This window comes from Fundulus heteroclitus, chromosome 8 (genome assembly GCF_011125445.2).
Source record: "Fundulus heteroclitus isolate FHET01 chromosome 8, MU-UCD_Fhet_4.1, whole genome shotgun sequence".
Lineage (NCBI taxonomy): Eukaryota > Metazoa > Chordata > Actinopteri > Cyprinodontiformes > Fundulidae > Fundulus > Fundulus heteroclitus.
The window spans coordinates 23,545,307-23,565,648 of NC_046368.1; the positions used below are offsets into that span (position 1 = coordinate 23,545,307).

Sequence of the window (20,342 nt, forward strand, 5' to 3'; positions counted from 1 at the left end):
ATTGTCATCTTTGGTAAAGATCGGAGATGCACCAGAAAACTTGACCTTTTTCAGCTTAATTGGCGAGAGTGCAGATAACAGGAAGGCTAAATGTATTAAAGCAGGGGTGCTCTGTTTTATTCTCGTAAACTGTCTGTTGTGGAACATGAAGGATGAGGAAAAATTGGCAATATTTTGGTAATCTCAGTTTTAAAAGGAACGATCCCCATTCTGCGGGGAATATACAAGGAGACTGCTTTTTTTGAAGTGTTTGCCATTTTAACCGCGCTACCTGCTAATATAAGATGCTGAACCCTGTTTAAAATGTCACCACTATAGCCATGTTGTCTTTGTTTCAAAATAATAGTTTCAGGAGCCCATTTTAGAGTGAATGCTTGCTCTCACACAGCAGCGTGATCTCAACTAGGCTCCTAATAAAAACAAATAATGAACTGAAGAGGGCTAAGAAATAGTATTTTCAGGGCTTTTGTTTTAGGTTCTCATACACTGGACAAAAAATTGGAGATTGGCCACAAACATCTGCTTGTTGCATTTTGGAGAAAAAGCTCTGGCGGTCCCCCATTAATAGAGGCTATCGTTCATCGATGCAGCCATCAGGGATTTGATACCCACCCCTGAGACATTTGCTTTTTTCCCTTCCCTACTTTTCTTTCTGCCCATTTCCTGTCTTATCACTGCAGATATAAAGTCACGCACACCAAAATATCCTAAAAGAAGGTAAGGTAGGGTAAGGTAGGTTTATTTATATAGCACTTTTCAGTAACAAGGCATTCAAAGTGCTCAGAAGATATCTGCATAATTATTAAAAATTTAAGAAAAATTAAAGCTTTAATTTGACTACATTTGTTCAGTGAGGGAAAAATAACATCATAAGAAATAATAGTTTGTTGTTTTGTTTTTTTGTCGTTTTACCAAGATCACCAGTCACCAAATTAGCGTTGCTGGACAGAGCTGTTTTTAATAGAACAGGGATTTAAAATACCATTTGTAACATCGTCATTAAAGGCTTGGTTTAAAACATCATTGCAAGTTCTTCTTTCCTGCAGTCTTTACTCTGCATATGCATCGATTCATTTCACATTCATGCCTCTTTCTTTCTCGGTTTCTGATCATAGAACGACAATTATCGGAAACCACTAAATCTTAAAACGGCCCTTTTCCATACAAGTTGACAGTAAAACTATTGTTAAAGTCTTGATCCGCCATGTAAACCACTCAGTTTCTGTCTTCATGTCAAAATTCCACCTTTCATCACACATCAGTCACACAGCCCCCGCGCCAAATGCTTCATAAGCTGCTGTTTTGCAGATGCAGGGAAGAGGTAGATATTCACAAACTGCACTCCAACTCAAAGCTTAAAACTATTTTTTTTTTTTGCTCTAAGCTGCTGATTGGTCAGCATAGTTCATTCAACCTGTTGTTATATAAATAGGGCTTTACAATGCCTGCTGCAACTTCTGTATATGCACAGTCAGGGATGTACGATGTAATGAGGCTGATTATTAAATCCCACCATTAAAACAAAAATAAATTCTCAAATGTCTCATTATCAAGAAAACAGTATTACAGAAAAAAAAAACCTGATTTGTTTAAATACCGAAAAAAGTGTGGTGACCGCAAAGCAGCAGGAACATGTATTGCAGTTGAAAAAAACCCAGTTCATATTGACCCTGGAGCATCATGTGCCACATCAGAGTGGTACTTAAGACAGAATTTTTAGACAATAACAGCTTTTCCCTGAGCACTACTGAAATATGACTCTGCTTCTGTACATTCCTCCACTATTGTTGGGCTGTGGCGCAAGAAATGATTGCCTCTGGTAAAAGATGACCTTAGCTGACCTACTTTGTGTTAAAAATCCGGAAAAAGTGGAAAACCTACACATTTTTGAGCTACGTAGCCTGCTCCATCTTACAGGTAGGCAACAGACATGGGCAAAGATGAATCTTAACATCCTACTCTGCTGTTTCTCCTTGAAAAGCGCCAACCTGACATGTCCAGCTTACATTTGGCTCCCACACTTTAACTCCTGCTGGACTTTCAGGTTGTGTCCAGATGGGGGCAGGAGAGAACACAAAGCCAAGTATGTGCTTTCATCTGAACCTGATCCACAACGTGTAGAGTGGACTGAGTTCATGGTGTTCCCAGTTCAGAAAAGGAAGAATAGGATGCATGCAGCAAGAGGAGTATTAGCTGTAAAAGCATTATAATCAATAAATACAACGGAACATGCTTATCAGACTCGAGAAACCTGCAGATACATACTTTCTATTTTCTTATTCTCCCTGAAAAGTGACATAAAAAGCTTATTTTTATTTGAAGAATGCTGACTTGACTCACACCTTGAGGATATTTGCAGTGTCTTAAGCTCAGAGCGGCATACCTTAGCAAAAACACACATCAGTGCTCATTATTTCTCTACACTCCTGGGGCAGCCGATAATGCCTCTTTTAAGTTTTTTACATCTGAAACAAGACTGTGAAACGGAGGCTAAAAGTGGAAAAAAAAAACTCACATCTATTTTCTTCTGTATTCTCTGCCTGTGTGTTCTCCAAGGAGATTTGGTGAGTGGGAGAGCTGAGCTGCTTTAACAACATATTCCAACAGACACCTATCATGCCTGATCCTGGAATCCAGCCGACTGTCAGCCCACCCCGGCGCAGTCGCCACACCTGGACGCTCTCCAACCGCACCGCAGAGACAAAAACAACCCAAAGAGATACGGTATCTGTGCTTCACGTTCTTGCATATTATTACTGATCAACACACAAGCACTTTTAACTCACACAGATTACATTTTTTACAACACACACTACATTTTCACTTCCCCCCCTCCAGACTCTAGCTCAGAGACAAGAGCCAAGAGCAACAGGGCCGTCTGTCTGCCACCCTACATGTCCGCCACCCAGTCCTTTAACCGTTGCCTCGCCTCACTGCCACTGTCTTCTCTATTCAGACTGGCCTGCTCTACGTCTGGAGTCCCAGCCCCCAATAAAAGTGTGTGCTGCGTAAGATTTTAATCCCACGTCTCTGAGGGCTGCGGGCAGTCACGCTCCAAATTTCCCGTACTTTTAGGGAAAAGTGGAAACTGGAGCGGCCTCTTTCGCCCATGAGACGTGGATTCTAATTGTTTGGCTTGGACATTCGTAGAAATTTTCATTAGAAGTGCTGAAGGCACAATTTAGCGTTTGCTGACACAGTTGAAAGGAGCGAGGAGGGGGTAGGGTGAAAGGACACACATCTGACATGGGTTATGAAAATTATCCAGGAAACTCCATCTTTCATGGAACTACAGGGGTACGGTTGTATGAAAGTTGTGTGTTGCGTTAGCCAGGCATAATGATTCGTGACAGGGAGCAGAGGTGTGACTGAAACAAAGTAAAAGCATATTTGGAAAGTGGGAGGACAATTGCATAATAAACAGTGCATTGCAAAAGTATTCACACCCCTTGAATACTTTTGGCCGTTTGCCCTAAACCAACAAACCTCAATATATTCTGATGGGATTGTATGTCAGAGAATTTCTATGAAGCAGAAATCAGGAAAAAAAGTAGCATAAATTTGTATTCTGTGCTTTCTCCATCTGTCTTCCTATCAAATCTAACCAGCTCTCCGGTCCCGAGATAGACTGCATTAGGCAATGGCTGACCCTATTTATTTACTAAATTGGAGACTTCAGAGGACAACTGGTTGTGATCAATTTTAATTACAGGTGTGAGAGTAAAGCGGCTGACTACACATGCACACCACACTTTTCTGATTCCAATCCACAAAGAAAAAAAGAAATGAAAACCTGCATTATTTTTCTTCCAGTTGAACTTTGTGTGGCTCTATCACATACAATCCTAATAATATACATTAAGGTTTGTGGTTGTAATATAGCAAAATCTGAAAAACTCCTAAGGGCATGGACATTTTTTGCAAGGCACGGTAGCTGGACAAGTGTTTCAGAGCATATCATACAAAGTACATATTGCAAGTATAACATTAACTCAGCTTGACTCTTTAATTAGTAAAGTTGTGATCTGTCATTAGCCTGAAAGTGGTCTATAAGCAGAAACTGTACTGTAACTCTGCATCCAGCTGGGAGAAACTAGTTCTCACTTGGAGACAGAGTGCCTCTCCCAATACGTCACTACACCAATGACGTCACGATATCATTGAGAACAAACATACACATTAAAAGCATTTTATGGTTCTTAGAGAACTGTTTAGTTATCATGTTATCAACAATACAGTATATTAGTAAAAAATACTCTACTGTGCACAATGCATTATAACACATGGCACGACTAAACCTAAACCTTCAGTCGTTAATCAGAATAAAAACCTCTAATAAAACATCAGAAGGTCCGTGAGGGCGAGATCTAAGACTCCAAATGAAAAGTGAAAAGTGTAGGTGGACGAGCAAAGCTGACAATAGGCATGTGTTCTCTTTTCTTTCTATTTACATTAGAGTGCTTTGATTCACTACACATGTGCAGAGCAGGTGTGCCTGAAGTTACATTTTGTTGTGTAAGTTTACATAAAATGAGGCTTACAGTAAACAAGCATTCAGGGTTTTTTTTTCACTTTGTTTTGTTTTGGCAAATTTCCAACTGTAACCATTTTAACCAATCGGGCAAGACATTCAGATGTACCCCTCTGACTTCCAGGATCCTGTCATTTATCTGAATAGCTTAGCACAGTTCTAACAATAATAATTAAAAAAATATTCATAATTTAGAGACGTCCCATCTGGTGCACAGACACACCCCATTGCAAAAATGTACGGAAGTGCTACTTACATCGATCAGCAATGACCCCTATGCTAACATCACTTAATCACATGCCAGGTTATGCAAGTGCTCTGTCTGCACTGAGGAAGATGAACTTACCAAAGCATGCTGAATACTTTAAGTAGCTAAGACGAGCTTTCTGCATATTTCAGCTAATAATTATTTGACTGCTTGAGGGCCGCAGAGACGGAGTATATGACAATGAACTTTCATCCCAAGATGGTCAGGCGATCACTAATTATTAAAAAAAATATATTTATATATATATATATATATATATATATATTTGAAAAATATATTTTCAGACATAGTTGATACACTGTCAATTTTACGCTCTACAGCACTATACAACACAGGGGCCATTTCACATCCTTATGTGTAGACCCACAAAAAGCCATTTTTTGATACGCCAACATCCAAAAAAAACTGAAAACATGACAACTGCATTAACATTTTCACAGACCAGTCATATATCTAAACAGCAACAACATTTTAGGGCAACAGCAACTCAAGGATGCCAGCTTTGGACAATGCAAAAAAAGTGTTTAGAAATGACTAGTACACAACAACTACTCTCAGGATAAGTGCCTTGCCCCGGGGGCACATTGACGTGTGACAGTAGGGAGCTGGAATCAAACCAACAAGTTTCAGATTGCAAGACAACTATTCTTCCCACTGAGCCTCGGCCACATTGCACACAGTGAGCTAACTCTTACTGTCACTAAATCACCCCCCAGCAAGCTTTGTATGGCACAATCTGGAGCTTTACTTCGGAACATTTTTTAAAAGCCCTGCAAGGCAGAAGAACGTAATGAAACCAACCATGTAAAAGTTAACACAAAGGTGGCTTAAAATATTCTGTTATCTTTGAAAGCCTGATATTACAAAATCATTAAATATGAATACCTGAAGCATATGCAGAACAAAAAGGGTGGTTGGGTAATTAGCAGAAAAATGAAGAAAAGTCCTGCGGTACAGATGAGGAAACAGGATGCGTAGCTCATCTGGCTAATGTGATATAAAAGCTTATTACGAGCATCAAGCTCTTGTGTTGCACATTTTTACCACTTTTTCCTGGCTCTCGCTACACTGTGGAGCCCCACAAGTTGCCTCAGCTCAAAGCTTCCCCACTGGACTGTTCCCCTACTCTTTTAATATGTTTATCTCACTTGCGCGCCACATCTTTAACCAGTTATTATCTTGGCTCATCTTTTCATCCCTAATACACTTTTTTCTGTACATTTCAATACACATCACTGATAGTTCATGAAGCAGCCAATCAAAAGATACAACGGAAGCCTCTGGATGATGTCATGTGGTATGTTGGCCGTTCCAGGACTGAAATCAGTTGGGAGAGACCTCCTCATTCTTTCCAGAGTACGACCCAAGGTTTTTGGCTCCTCTGACTGAATCTACTGTTCCAGCTTCCCCTTTGCTTTCATTCCTAAACACCGTATATAGTTTTACTGAAATTAAAACCATCTCACATTTCCCACATAACTCTAAAGTTTGTTTACTGCTCAAACATAAATCTTATTGCCCAGGTTCATAGAGATCAAAGATGGTTGCCATACAAGAACTGCTGTGTTGGCACAGCTCAACATCAGCCAGGTTCAATTTACCCCGGCGATTACCTCCACATGATTTCCAGCGGTCCACATGTCCCATTTGCATTCCCCTCGGACCAACAACGGTTATTTCTCAGAATACTACTGAGGACCCAATAATGTGCATCATTATCCCAGGTTTTCCTTGGTGTACGTGCTCAGCAACAAGTGAGCAGAGTAATCAGGTGAGTCCTTTTCTAAATAAACTCTGTCTAACCCAGGGGTCCGCCTACAAATGTAGACAACTTACAACAACTTTTTGTCGCAATTACACCCTCAAAGTCTTTTGGGATATAAATCTACCAGCTCTGCACATCAACGGACAGAAACGTTCGCCCGTTCTTTGCAAATTAGCTCCCACTCAGTGTTTTCATTTTTGTCCTTTTTAAGTATTTTCCCAGATTCCCTGTTAGATGTGTATGTCAGTATTTTGAAAAGGAAATATTAACAAATGAATATGCTCTAATCTGAACATTTCCATTCCAGCTATAGCCGCACACTTAGGGACACAGTCTTGCTGGGAAGTCAACTTCTTCCCTAGTTTTTAGTCTTTTGTACCTACCAACAGGCTTTATAGTATTTAGCCTGATCCATCAACTTAAACCATCTTCCCTCTCCCTGCTGATGAAAAGCATCCCCACAGCACTATGCTGTCACAAACGTGTTACACCATATGGGTTGTGTGGTAAATGTGATGTCCAGTGTAAGTTTTCCATCACTTGTAATATTTTGCATGTAGACCAAAAGCTTCTATAATGTTCTTATGTGACCAGAGCAACTTCTTCCATAAGTCTCCTGTGACCACCACATCATGGCTTGTTGTGACAACAGCAAACAGGGCTTTCCTTAAAGCTATAATCGGTAATCCTGGTCAGAAACACTTTTGTAATACTGAGTAAAATGTTTCTTTCATCATGAAAGTAGTAAATAGATTATGTATTCACAAAAGAGTTTTAAAAAATCGTTTTCTGTGGGAGCTGCAGGCCTGTAAACACTCAAACAAAGCCATGAATATAAGCCCCCTTCCTTCATAGTCATTGCTGGTTGCACATGCGTACTTCTAGCGTTTATGTATCCGGTTAGCTTAGGGGCTAGGTTAGCTGTTAGCTTAGGGGCTAGATTAGCTGTTAGCTTAGCGGTTAGCCATTCATTGTAGCTCCACTGCTCTCACAGTAGACTTTGAACATGGCTGAGAGTCGCATAATGCAAATCATGTTCATGTTTTTGAGATGAAGAGGATGGCCTCAGTAGAAGGTAATAAGACCAGAGTGGATTTGAGAGATTTTTAAGACGCAATCCCCCTGAAGAGCGTAAGAGTGACCTAAGCCGGTCTTGCGCATGTGCAGTTACTCAAAAAGGGACTAGGGGAACCTGCCGGAAAAATTGGCAACCCTAGCGTTGAGGTCTTTTTGCCACTCTATTATATAGGTCAGATTTGTGCAAATATATTCTCCCACCTGAGCTACAGAGCTCTGCTGCTCCTCAAGAGCTACCAATCATGCCAATTTATCGCATAAAGCCCCAGTAAAGTACATTAAAGCTTGTGCTTGTAGTATAAAATAATAGCCTGCTCCTGTAAACACTTTAAAATCAATTTAATCATCTTCCACTGGCACTATCTCAAGCACAGCGCTGTTATGTAAGCTGCAACTGAAAAAAAAAAAGAACATACGGTGCTTGCAGCGGATAGACGGTCTTTCTGCTGCCACAATAACCTTGTTAGAGCCCAAACCACAAACCACCTCAGTGTAAAAGGGCTACTTATCCCCTCACTGCTGTATGTCAAGAAAAAAAAGCACAGGCTGCAGTAAAAGCAGTTAAATCATGTCGTTCACTCAACGGTGCGACAGCAGCAGATTATATCACCTTTCCTCTCTTTGATTTTTATCTTTCAAACAGTATTTAAAAGCCTTTAGTTTTTACTCGAAAACACTAATATTTAATTTAATTGAGAGAATAAAATCCAACCCATTTGTACCTCAGCGGTTACTGACTCTGGCAAAAGTCAACATGGTATCAGACTAAACTATGAAGGGGGAACTGGAGTAATGGGAAAAAAAGGCAGAGCAGCCTGAGGATAATTTGGAAAGTATGTGGCATATTTTCCAGTTTCGGAACGCACTGGAGCCTGTCATGTCTCCCGACTGGCAGACGCACAGCAGGAGGCCTTTAAACGTCTCTCCCAAGCTATCTGTCGGCTCCCACAGTCGCTGCGGAGCTGTTACTGCAGTGCTGGCTTATGGCTGGCTGAGAATATGCTCTGTTTCTGTGCAACTTTGGTCTCAAGTCAAGAATGTGGTCATTGGAAAAGAATAAAACACAAATTTAAAAAAAAATCTGAGTAAAATTGCTACTAAATAGCCTCAGCCAACTCAATAAAGACCATTATCAACAAAAGTACACACAAGTACACATCCCAATGAATGTGTTGGTAAATCGCTCAGTGAAGGGTTTCCAAAAGTACATGAAATATAACGTGTAATGTCAAGATTGTCCTTCCTTCTTCACTCAAGGTCTATATTGTCCCACAAAAAATAAAAACTATGTGTTGATCTTGCATCTCCTGCACCTTGTAAAATACTCACAGCCTTAAAGCTTTCGGATTCTGTCATGTCACATCTGCAATGTATTTTACATCAGGTCATGGTCTTTAAAGCAAGATTAAGTTATAAAACTTCCAAGCTTTTAACATCTCACTGGTGAATCCAGTATTCGGTAGTAGAAAAAGAAACCGCAAACCTACCAAAGCCGAGCGTCTGCAACCTTTACAATCCAAAGTCTAAGCTAAATTAAACTTGGTTAAAGCCACAACTGTAACATGACATTTAGAAAAAATTGAAAAAAATTTACGTTTTAAAATAAAGAAAAAACATTAAACTTTTGCAAAAAGGACGATGGATATATTTTCTTCTATGGGATGTTGAAATTTGTAGTAAATGATGTAAAAAAAACAACAACACATAGTTTCCAACCTAAGGCCGAGAAAATAAATCTAAAAAAATATCCCTGGTACTTCTATTGTCTTTCTGTTTAGGGCATTTAAAAACTAGGGCATTTAAAAAAGTTTTATGGAGGTTTCAAACCAAAGTTAAGAGCCACTGTGAAAGATCCAAACAGCCACTTGTGGCTCCTGAACCGCAGCCTGCTGACCACTGACTTCAGCCGAAAAGGAGAGCAATAACTCTGGAGGAGCTGAAGAGATCCACAGCTCAGGTGGAAGATCTATTCACAGTCCAACTACTAGTTTTTCACTCCACAATACTGAGTGGAAGGGTGGCAACAACCCGTTGTTTAAAAAAAGCAATAAAAAGTCCCATTTGCGGTGTCCTGCTGAAGGCAGAAGGTGGTTTGGTCACCAAAAACTAAAATGTTACCATTGGCTGAAATAAAAAATGCTATGTGTGCCAAAAAACAAACAAAACAAAACAAAAAAAGCTCCATTCATCAGCCTGAACACACCACCCCCACAGTGAAACATGGTGGTGGTTGTGGCGTGGGTGTTTTCTTCAGTATGGAGAGAAGAGGTGGTAAGAGTTAGTAGAAAGATGGAGTTACAAAAAACGTACCTAAAAAAAACCTAGAGGCTGCAAAAGCTCAAGACTGGGGAAGAGGTTAACCTAACGACCCCAAACATACAGCCAAAGACGCAGTGCACTGGTCTAGTCAAAGTCCAAGCCTAAATGAATGTTCACAGACACTGTATATCCAATCTGACCAAACCTGAGTAAAGGTGAAAGAGGTAAACTCTAAAACGCTTGCTGATGTGAATGCAGTGAAAAATGGTTCTAGACATTACTGACTCGGGGGGGGGGGGGGGTGAATACAAATGCAGGCTTCACTTTTACATTTTCATTTATAAAAACAATTGAAAACTGTGTAACATTTGACTTCTACATCATAATTACGAACTAGTCTGAATGAATCTTTTAGATAAAATCCAAAATAGTTGCTTTGAAGTAGCAAGCAAAACGTGAATGGAGCTTTTTACTATTACTTCCACCCGTTGAAATTCCAAACTAGAGCTTTGAATGCCTGTTTTAATAGAAAATACACATTCCCTTTGGTTTTGCTTCCCACTACATATGTGTGCCTCCTATAGACTGGCTGGTGAACTCTAGGGACCGCAGAGGAAGGTGATGTCATATTTCTTCCTCTCTGTCTGCTTTCACTGAGCAGCAGTGAGGTTAAAGGTCAGCTGGCAGAGCATCAGTCACATCAGTCTGTTTTTATTACTAATCATTATTGAGGGCCTCAACTTCATGGACTAATCCCCCTTTTAAACTAGGGAAACTCTGAAGGGACAAAGACAACACTTGTACTTGCTGTATTTTAACTGAGCGAGCAAGTCCCTCACAGGGGTCACGCTCAACTACCCAGCACAAAAAGATTTTTATAGAAGGTTTCTGTAGTTTTTAAGCCATAGCACGTTACCTCGGGGCGACATAATCGCCAACAGGCTTCCTGTCCACCAGACAGAATACAATAAATCTAACATATCCTGTTCAAAGACTGTATAAGCACCAAAAAAAAAAAAAAAAAAAACTTTAAAGAATCAAAAGCGTGTATCTGCCTGTTCAAAAGCACTGTTGACAAAAATGCTGTGGCTTGTCCGGACGGGAAACCTCCAGCAGATCCCTAACGGCGTTGAGCGTGAGCAGCCGTCGAAGGGCCGGAGACAATCCCAGCAGCAGCAAACATACGCCGCACATTTGGGAAACGGAGCAGAATTACGGGAAGCGGAGCTCATTTGTGGACAGCGCGGAACATCGGGGCAGCCTAGAATTACGTGTGATTTGTGATTTTGCGTGCGCGGCTGTGAGTGGGTGGCAGAGGCCGGTAGGAGGTTCTGTGGGCCAAATCCGTACATCTTCAAGAGGATGAAGAGCTGCCACAATCCCCCATATTTAACGCGGCATGCAAGGAGGGGTGGACGCCGGGGTTGACCGATCCCCGGACCGCAGCCGCACGCTACCACGATGGTAAAAATGGTGATTACGCTTCGCTTTTATGTGATTTACTGAAAGACATAGAATCAAAGCACAGCTGAAGCACATCAATATATAAAAGCGGGCTTCGCCAAACGATACGCCATTTGTTAAGCATACACAATTTTTTATTTTATTTTTTTGGAGCGTGAAATGACCTCGATTTAAAACAAGACAGAGAAGGAGAGACAGAATATGGCCTACCTCGAAGACTTCTTCATCAAGTATCCTAGTTCCAAACACTATAATTCCTTTGGTATCGATGACGGGGTGGGGGCTTCGGAGCAGCTTCTGGCTGGTCTTCTTTTTACAGTCCAGAATGAGGGTGATGGTCTGTTTGTGCACACTGATCGCCACTCGATGCCACCTGCCAACGGGAGGGGGGTGTTAATTCGCACCCTTACACGCGTTACACAGGACCCCCAGTCACAAAGCACCAACTGGCATTTCTTTGTGTTGAAGTGCACAGGTCGGCTCAGATGGGACAGTCAGGGACAAGTCGGATAATAATAAGACTTTCTGATAACAGGTGGCAGAAAAGAAACAGCCTGAAGAAAAAGGGCTAGCATGATCAGATATAGCAGCTCAACTGGGCACGAAAGATGTAAACGTACAAATGAAAGTGTCATTCTGACGCTTTTATATGTAATTATCAGTCTGGTGAATATAAATACAATTGGTTTAAGTAAAAGCACCAAAGATGAATCTCAAATAAAGGGAAATAAATAAATAAATAGATAAATAAATAAAGGAAAGTTGCATATTTGTGTGGTGATGAACCTACTTTCCGTCAGCCAGGTTGACTCCTCTGAAGAGCGGGTAGTCCTCTGGGCCGGGTTTGCCTGTTTGATCCTCGTAGAGGAATACGGGCGATCGTCCCACTTCCAGCCCGAGCTGCTGGATGCCCTGTTCATTGTACACGGACAACAGGAAGGACTGGCTGCCCTTCTTGGGCTTTACTGTGGCCAGGATGGAGAAATCCTCGGGGAAGGCGTCACCTGACGGAAAGGTTGACGGGTTTGGACACAGAAGACAGAAGAGTTTAGAAGAGTTACGAGCAGCAGGAACGATTCATTCTTCACGAGAGGAACGTAATACAGCTTCTGGCGCGACACGGGATTGTGGTTTTCTGTCGGTAGACAGATTTAATGTCACGAGAACGCGTACTACTGTTGTTGTTACTTAAACGGAGATGATTGGTTGAGACTGAGAAACTATTCGGAGGGGCTTTGAGCAGCTAAAAGGAAACAACAGCAATCAGAAGAGTGCCAAGATTGCAACAGGATCGGATTAATCTGAGAGGGCTGGCTGGCAGACCAGAGTCTGGTCAGAGGAGGGGGGGGGGGGGAAATGTGCAAAGTTAGAAAGAGAAATAAAAAGTGGATCGTTTCCAGTACAACACAGGATGAAGAGCGTTAATGACAAAAACACCTGATCCTGGGAGACTTGCTGAAACTATCCTTCAAACTCCTCCTCCTCACTTTTTTCCTCCCGTCCCCCAGCCGATTGATCCAACAGACGCGGAGGCTCCAAATTATTACAGGAGATATTTTTAAAGACACGTTTATTTGAAAATGGAAATACCAACAGCCCATTGGTATGCGATCACATGAAAGATATGAAAACGATCCGTTAACCTCCATCTGCATAGTTCCACTGCGGAGACTCAACTATTTCCTCGATTCTGCCAGAGTATGGAGCCGAATCTGCCAGACAAATTCCCTCCTAGCAGGGCGTACTCAGGACCTCATGACATCCATCCAACTTTCAGAAGAGAAAGAACCGTTTCCACCGTTTGGCTTCATTCTACAGTCGAGATTTCTGACGTTTTAGCTTGAAAAAAAAGGGAAAAAAAAGGCCCGCGTGTACCTGACTGCTGCTCAATTGCCGTCACAATGTGACTTCATGTGGGCAAATAAGTTGGAGCTTTAAGCATTAGACCCTGCTGCGGTTTCAGACTCTTATTTTGAAGGGAGAAATGTTCCTGAGTTTTGTGTTGACGTAGTCAAGAGAAACTATCTGTCGGAGAAAACCAACAACACTCAGTTGTAAAAGCATGTAAGACACTCACATCACTTATTGTCATCTTAGCATTTCGAGAGCCTGGTTTGTATGCACTGTGAGAATACCACAACTAGCTAACCAATAGTTGGTAACTTAAGGCATTAAAGGGTTATTTTATTGTGTGTTTTTTTTTATTATTATGAACAGTCTCATCATAATACAGAGACTGATAAGCCCATAACTGATTCTTTAAAACATAATTTCAGGCTTCATTATGTTTGTGAAAACACAAAAAGTGAGGATCTTCACGTCTTTTTGCCATTAGAATTACCCTAGAATTAGTCAAGCATGAAAAACACCAGAGAAACGAAGCAGTGAAACTGGGACTAGGATATTCCCTGATGACAGTTACTTTACAACACAATTCTTGATTTTCTGAAACCATTATAAAGTCACTTAAATTAATAATAAATAAATAAATAAACAACAAATGTGGAGTCTTTGCTATAATCTTGTATCATTCATCATGCTTGTCTTGTGTGCTGCATGTACTGCTACGCCACTGCAAATTTCTGATGTTTATTCTAAAAAAAAAAAGAGACAGGAAAAAAAGATAAATGCCATGACTGTGATGAGGAAGCGGTGTTGTGGGTTGAATTTAACGTAAGCAAAGGGACCACTCAATCTCCACCAGCAATTTCTTACGTAGTTTCCAAACAAGCGGAACACAGACATGGGTTTTAGGGATGACCATCAAAGACTTATTATGCCATGATATATACAAAATAACTGGGGAGAGGCTGGAAAATGTTCAACTGTGGCCGCTATAGATTGGTTCCCCTTAGTCAATCACGTACAGTGGAGGAAAGGGTGCCTGAGGGAGAGTGGCGTGTGGAAAGCTCAGCTTAGTGTAAGGAAGAGAAGCTATCACCTGTCACCTTTCTTACTTTACTCCTTCTTGTTTTTCATCTCTCTCTCCCTCTTCTTGTCAGCAGCTGGACGTCGGCTCGCCTTCCTGCCTCGTCTTCCTGCCTCGTCTTCCTGCCTCTTTCAATCATCTCTATATTAACGCTAAGCATCAAATCGCATCAAATCGCATCATGCGGACAGCACATGGCTTGGCAACGTCCGTGCTCAGGAATTCTGCTTGGAATCATATGAGAAACGCTGCTTCAGCCGACAGATGTTGAACCGGGATAAGAAAAGCTGCGCTTCAAAGGACGAAGGCAAAGGTGAGACAAGAGTCTCAAAAGAGGAGAGGACGCATGTAGCAACTAAACGCTTCGATGCAAAAAAAAGAAGGGCAGACAGACATCAGACGTCGTTGCCTCTCAGGTTTTGCGAGCTTTGCAGGGCAATGGAATAAAAAGTATGGGCATGAGCAAGGTGTCAGTATCAATGTATACTAAAGGTTTAAGAAGCTATGATTTTAAAATGGTCAATCCTACCATTTCTACAGTTTTAAGTCTGTTTTGCAAAGTGGCATTGCCACACCTCCATCTGTTGCTGTCACTGCATCTCAGCTGGCTTGAAGAAGTTTGCAAAGCTGGGTTTTTTTTTGTCTGTCATGCTTACAGGAAACAGAAAAATGTACAGTTATGGCATGGAAACCTCTTTTTAACGTAAGGCTGTTTAGAGACCACAGTTTAGAAGCCCCAACATGGCTTGGAAGCTGCTTTAACACATTTTATCTTAGAGATAATACCATGACAATCTGAATCGTATTGCTCCGTGACAAGAAAAAGTAAGCAGATGGGTAAAAAGGAGGAAAAAAATGTATCTGTAGCAAAAATGATATGAGCTCAGACTTATGGGAAAACTGGGAGGGGTGGGGACTCCCAGCTATTGGTTTTGTGTTTGTGCTCCATCCATTTTGCCCTGAAACAGCCTGAACCAGATCAAGGAGACGGTCAGGAAGAACTGAAAACTAAAACAAAAAATGCAAATAAATAAATAAAAAACAAACCTCTTGTTCCCAAACTCATAAGTGATAAATAATGTTTAAAGAAGTAGTATATTCCTTTGTGGAAGCTGACCACCTAAAACTACTGTATTGGAGAGTCCTCCCCTCTCATTTCTCGTTTGTGCGTTTTATGCCTACATCGCATGTGCCGACACACAGTGATACGGTGCCAGAGGTTCAGAGGGTTTACACTGGCATCAGGAGGAAGAGAAACCCAGACATCTGAAGCAGGCACATGGGAATATTTCACTGTTTCACCCAAATTAACTCTCTTGCTATTCTAAAATACAAAATCTAAGACCTAATACAGCCAGAAATCCTCCTGGTGGCACTTTGGCCAATGGGTTCTACCAAGAGTCAGTGTGTATAAAAGCAGGTAAATGAGGTAGAAAGTCCTGCATCCTGTAATTTGATTATTCAGTCGCCCTTGTGAACAAATCTCCTTTTATGTTTGAAACATAAGCATTCCAGCGGTGCTGGATTTTGGAGCAGAGACCTCTAACTGTAACAGTTTACACACTCTCTATGCATATTGGTGGTCCTTGTAGAGATGTGTAAGTTAAATGTAAGTGCAGCATTTTCTTCACTTGTACCTTACTTTTTTTGAGTTAATCAGAGTATCTAAGAACATGTTTCCCTTGGGTATAAACATTCCATTGCACCGAGGCCCATTTCTCTACTAAACTAATCATCAAAATGGCAGATACGAAAGAACGTATCTTTCAAAGTCAGGCATATTTGTGCTATTCTTCAAGTCGCAAAACTGCTAAAAGAAGATACCTACTTACCGAAATTTACCCTGATCTACAGGCTACGGAGCACCCTAAGGGACGTGGTGTTTCTTTAAAAAAATTATTATTTTATGGTCCCTTACAAAACTATTGCATTCCTTTGCAATACTTTTGCGTTCCCTCGGAAAATGTTTTGCGTTCTCTCGCAAATAACGTAGCAGACAGCTAATGCTACAATACATGGTTTTTATAAGGTTGGCCATATATGTTGATATCTAGTCAGTGAAATATATATAATAAGAATGTATAAACACATTTTCACTGAAGCTCTTTAAAGGTATCTGCAATTTTAAATTGAACCTTATATTTTAGCAGAAAGTCTTGGTATTCAATATGCTGCATGAACCGTCTACTAGGTTATTGTGAGGGAACGCAAAAGTATTGTGAGGGAATGCAATACTTTTACAAGGGAACGGAAACTAAAAAAGATCAAATCAAATCTACGCTAGGGGACGTGAATTTACTTTGAAAATGATATTTAGTGAGGATCAAAGGCTATGATGAACCTTCCTTTTATCGGTTTTCTGTTAAATCCAGAAAATATCTTTCTTTTCTTTTCTTTTTCTTTTCTTTATTCATAGAGTGTACGCTTCGGCCCAGTGCTTCTATGCTTGGTAGTGTTTCCTCCCTTGAAGTGGACTATTTCTGAAGCAATTGCTGCCATCAGCTGTGTGAATTCATAGTTTTTACCTTTCCAAAGAAAAGTAGTCCTGGGACAGCATTCAGGTTTTTTTTCTGTTTTCCTTTTAAACTCCTATCAAGCTCCATCCAGTCGTGGCAGATGGCTGCTAACAGTGACCCTCGCTCCGCTGAAGGTGTCTTCTTGTTAAAAGGGATCAGATTTTTTTTTCTACTGTCACCCCATGCTTGCTCGTTATAAAAAAGACGCAGCAAAACAATGATCCGGTATAATTAACAGGTCCCAAAATAACCTTTTACCAACTGGCAGTACATGGCATATGTTTTATATTAGAATTGGGATTGGGCTGTTTTAAATCTCACAATACGATTGAATTATATTGGAATTACTTGATTTTTTATTTTTATTTTCCCCCAGTTTGGATTCTACAATAGAAAAGTGCCTCGACATCTGGGCTGCACGATAAAACAAGAACGTGTGAGATGTGATAATGTTGGTGAATTTTGCAATGAAGATATGGTTTAAGAAACTCTGTGTTAATCTTAGTCTTTCCACCTTAGGGTCATGGAAAACACACAATAGACCCAAGCAAGTGAGCAGCTTATGTATCTACGGAGCAAAAATTAAAGTCTTTGTTTCCATTTCAACAACATACTTATATTACAAATGCTTCAGCTGGCTGCATCTACTGTCTTGGCAGGGAAATAACTTATTTGCGCTTTTTTTTCCCTCTTTTTTTTTTTCCTTTTTTGCGCTTTCTTAATGACTTTAGCAGAGCATCTTAATGCCCTCCTAAGAAGTTCTGCTGCATTCAACAAAAAACATAACCGAATATATGACTGCTACAGAAACCCTCAATGGTGACTGTATATTTAGCTAACATTTAGTGCATCCTCAGCAAATCTTTGCATTATAGATAATGTGGCAAGTGATATAAAGACAGATTTTAGGGATGATATCAATACGCAATTTTAACATTGCTATTATGGCCGATAACTGGATTTACCAATATTATATATATATATATTTCCTCTACATATGCGACACAGTTAAACAACCCACAATCACTATCACTGTCGTATGCCCAGACGAATGCCACATGGCCAATCCCCTGCCCTCCACCTTCAAAAACACACAACTAAACAGCTAAAAGACTAAAATAAACATTGGTGGTAAATATTGGCCCGGTTTTATGTAATGGACCGATACCGATATGTAAAAAAAATAAAAAGATTGATACCGATGGTATTGGTGATATATTGTGCATCCTCAGTAAATTTGAAAATACTACAGATCCTTACTCAAGATATAAACTTTAAAAAAACTGATGTGAATTTAACTGGTCAAAATGAGCTTTATCTAAATAACTTACGTATATAACCACTAAATACCAATGTAATGGATACCAGCAACATTACGTCATTATTCCTACCCATTCAAAGACTCGATCCGGTCGTGTTTTGGTTCTAAATAAAAAATTATTGGTCCCATCTTTCGACAATAGCTCACGGCAAATCTGAACATGCTAAATTACCACTAATTTGATTCAAAAAGGCAAGAGCAGCTGTTGGCTGGCTATTATCCATTCTCTCCAGACGGTTCCTTTTAGGCCACTTATGATTGAAGTAATAAAGGTAAGAAAGGTCTCCAGTGTTTTAAGAGCCTCGGTGGTTTTAGATGATTCATCTCTTCCACATGTTTGCCTAATGATTGCATGTCTGCACTTGCTCTTTTCCAACACATCATAACAAACTGTCTGTGGTTACTGGGTCACGGGCCCGTTTGTTCCCAATCAGAGCTGCTGTAGTTTTTATTTCAGAATCAGAACAAAAGGAGGACGTTCGCACGTCCTCATTCCTTTACTATACCGTCTGTGACTTTATTTCAAAGCTTTCAGAGTGAGAGGATGCTGCGCGGGTTATTAAAGCAAACGGCACCACTGGCCAAAGTAATAACTAGCCAGGAGGGGGCGGATAATGGATAAAATGATGTCAGAATATTAGCGGCGTTCTGGAATATATTAGCGAACATTCTTGTAAGCGAGAGGCGAGACAGGGGCCACATCACAAACGCAGCGACTGGGTTTTAAATCCCTTCAAGCCACAGAGAGCTAGTTAGTCTGTTTGCACCTAAATACGATATGGTGCCTGGTGTAAACCCCACCAGTTGGTTTGTTTTATGTGGACTGTTATTTTGGATCATCCAAAGCAGCACATGTGTAATTATAGCAACGTGGGTCTAAACAAAGAGCCGTACGGGGCTGCACTGTCGCAGAGCATCAAAGCGAAAATGTATTTGTTTGATTGGAGAGCATGTAAAGGCATGCAAGCCACAGAAGCCTCGTGGCTCAACTTTAAGTCCGAAGAAAGAGTAGGTCGTGACTCAAAGGACCAGCTTAGCTTCTGGCAGAACCACGACCGGGGGATGAGTTTTATCAAAGCTTGGCTGAGTCTCCCCCCGCAGTCGCCTCTCGGGGTTCGGCAAGTCCCAATAGGTCGGAAGATAGATAAAAACAGAAGGGAACAAAACTCGGCGGGGCAGCGGCAGTCCTGGAGAAATGATAGGGAGGAGAAATTATGGTGCTTGAGGGGGTAAAAGACAGGCGAGGGAAAGGGAGGAGAGAAAGGAAAGTAAGCGTGCAAGCGCACCAGAGGAGCAGCACCAAGCCACGTCAGCACAGTAGAACAAGGCAAGAGCGGACCCCCCTCACCCCCCACCCCCGTTTTCTCTGCTTTCCCCACTGTCCAGCCTCCTCCTACAATAGAAAATATTAAAGGGCTGAGTTCCATAAATCTGTTTTTGGGGCTTTTTCAGGGGGAAAGAAATCATTAACTTCCAATAAAATGAATAACCTGCAAAAGCAATTTAGTATTAGACCTCTGTCTTGCTTTCTTATAAACAGTACACTCCAAGATTCAGGTTAATTGTACATAATTAGATCAAGGACAAATCTATTGTTATATAAGTAACAGCAAGAACCTGGTTTAAAATTGTCTAGGCAGAAAGTAGTTTTATTTGTGTTCAATGAGAAATCAGTTGACTCTAGTAGCAAAAACCAGCAGCAGCATCTCTGACAGCCCCTCGTCGGTTCTTCGCTTCGTTGACTTTATGACTGGAATGTCTTGGTGGGAGTAAGTGCTCCGGCTGAGACACTCACCTGGGTAAAGCTGTTTGGTGGGGGCACTGAGCTGGGCATCTTTGGATACTCTGTACGCCACATCGGGTCCTTGCGTCGACCTCCGATGTGAGCAGAGGCCCGTTGTTTTTGTAACACCCTCGGGTAAATTGTGAAAATCTAAAATCTTCAAGAGGTCTGCTGGTTCCGCTGCAAAGAAGAAAACACAGAGGGGGGAAAAATGTTAGGTTTATAATTCACACTCTTGACTATATTGTTTACACAGAGCTTTCAGGGCCTGAAAGATGTTTTATGGGACCTTAAATAGAATTGGAGCAAACTAATATCTCCTTTAAATTAACCATGTTGAAACCATTGTTTAACACTTTACGTCTTGTATCATAATCATAGTCATGGCAGCAAAGAAAAATTACACCAGGAAGACAATAGCTGACAGTA

The 20,342-nt window shown here is 40.9% G+C and overlaps 1 protein-coding gene across 9 annotated transcripts in view; it reads right to left on the bottom strand.

Moving 5' to 3' along the window:
* col5a1 (procollagen, type V, alpha 1) overlaps positions 1-20,342 on the bottom strand; it is a 104,593-nt gene that overhangs the window by 58,245 nt on the left and 26,006 nt on the right. For all 9 annotated transcript variants that reach the window (XM_036140376.1, XM_036140377.1, XM_036140380.1 and 6 more), the window contains exons 2-4: positions 19,926-20,093; positions 12,155-12,368; positions 11,575-11,737 (exon numbers count right to left, since the gene is read on the bottom strand). In XM_036140376.1, coding sequence (XP_035996269.1) covers positions 11,575-11,737; positions 12,155-12,368; positions 19,926-20,093 — 545 coding nt within the window. The remainder of the gene's footprint in view (positions 1-11,574; positions 11,738-12,154; positions 12,369-19,925; positions 20,094-20,342) is intronic.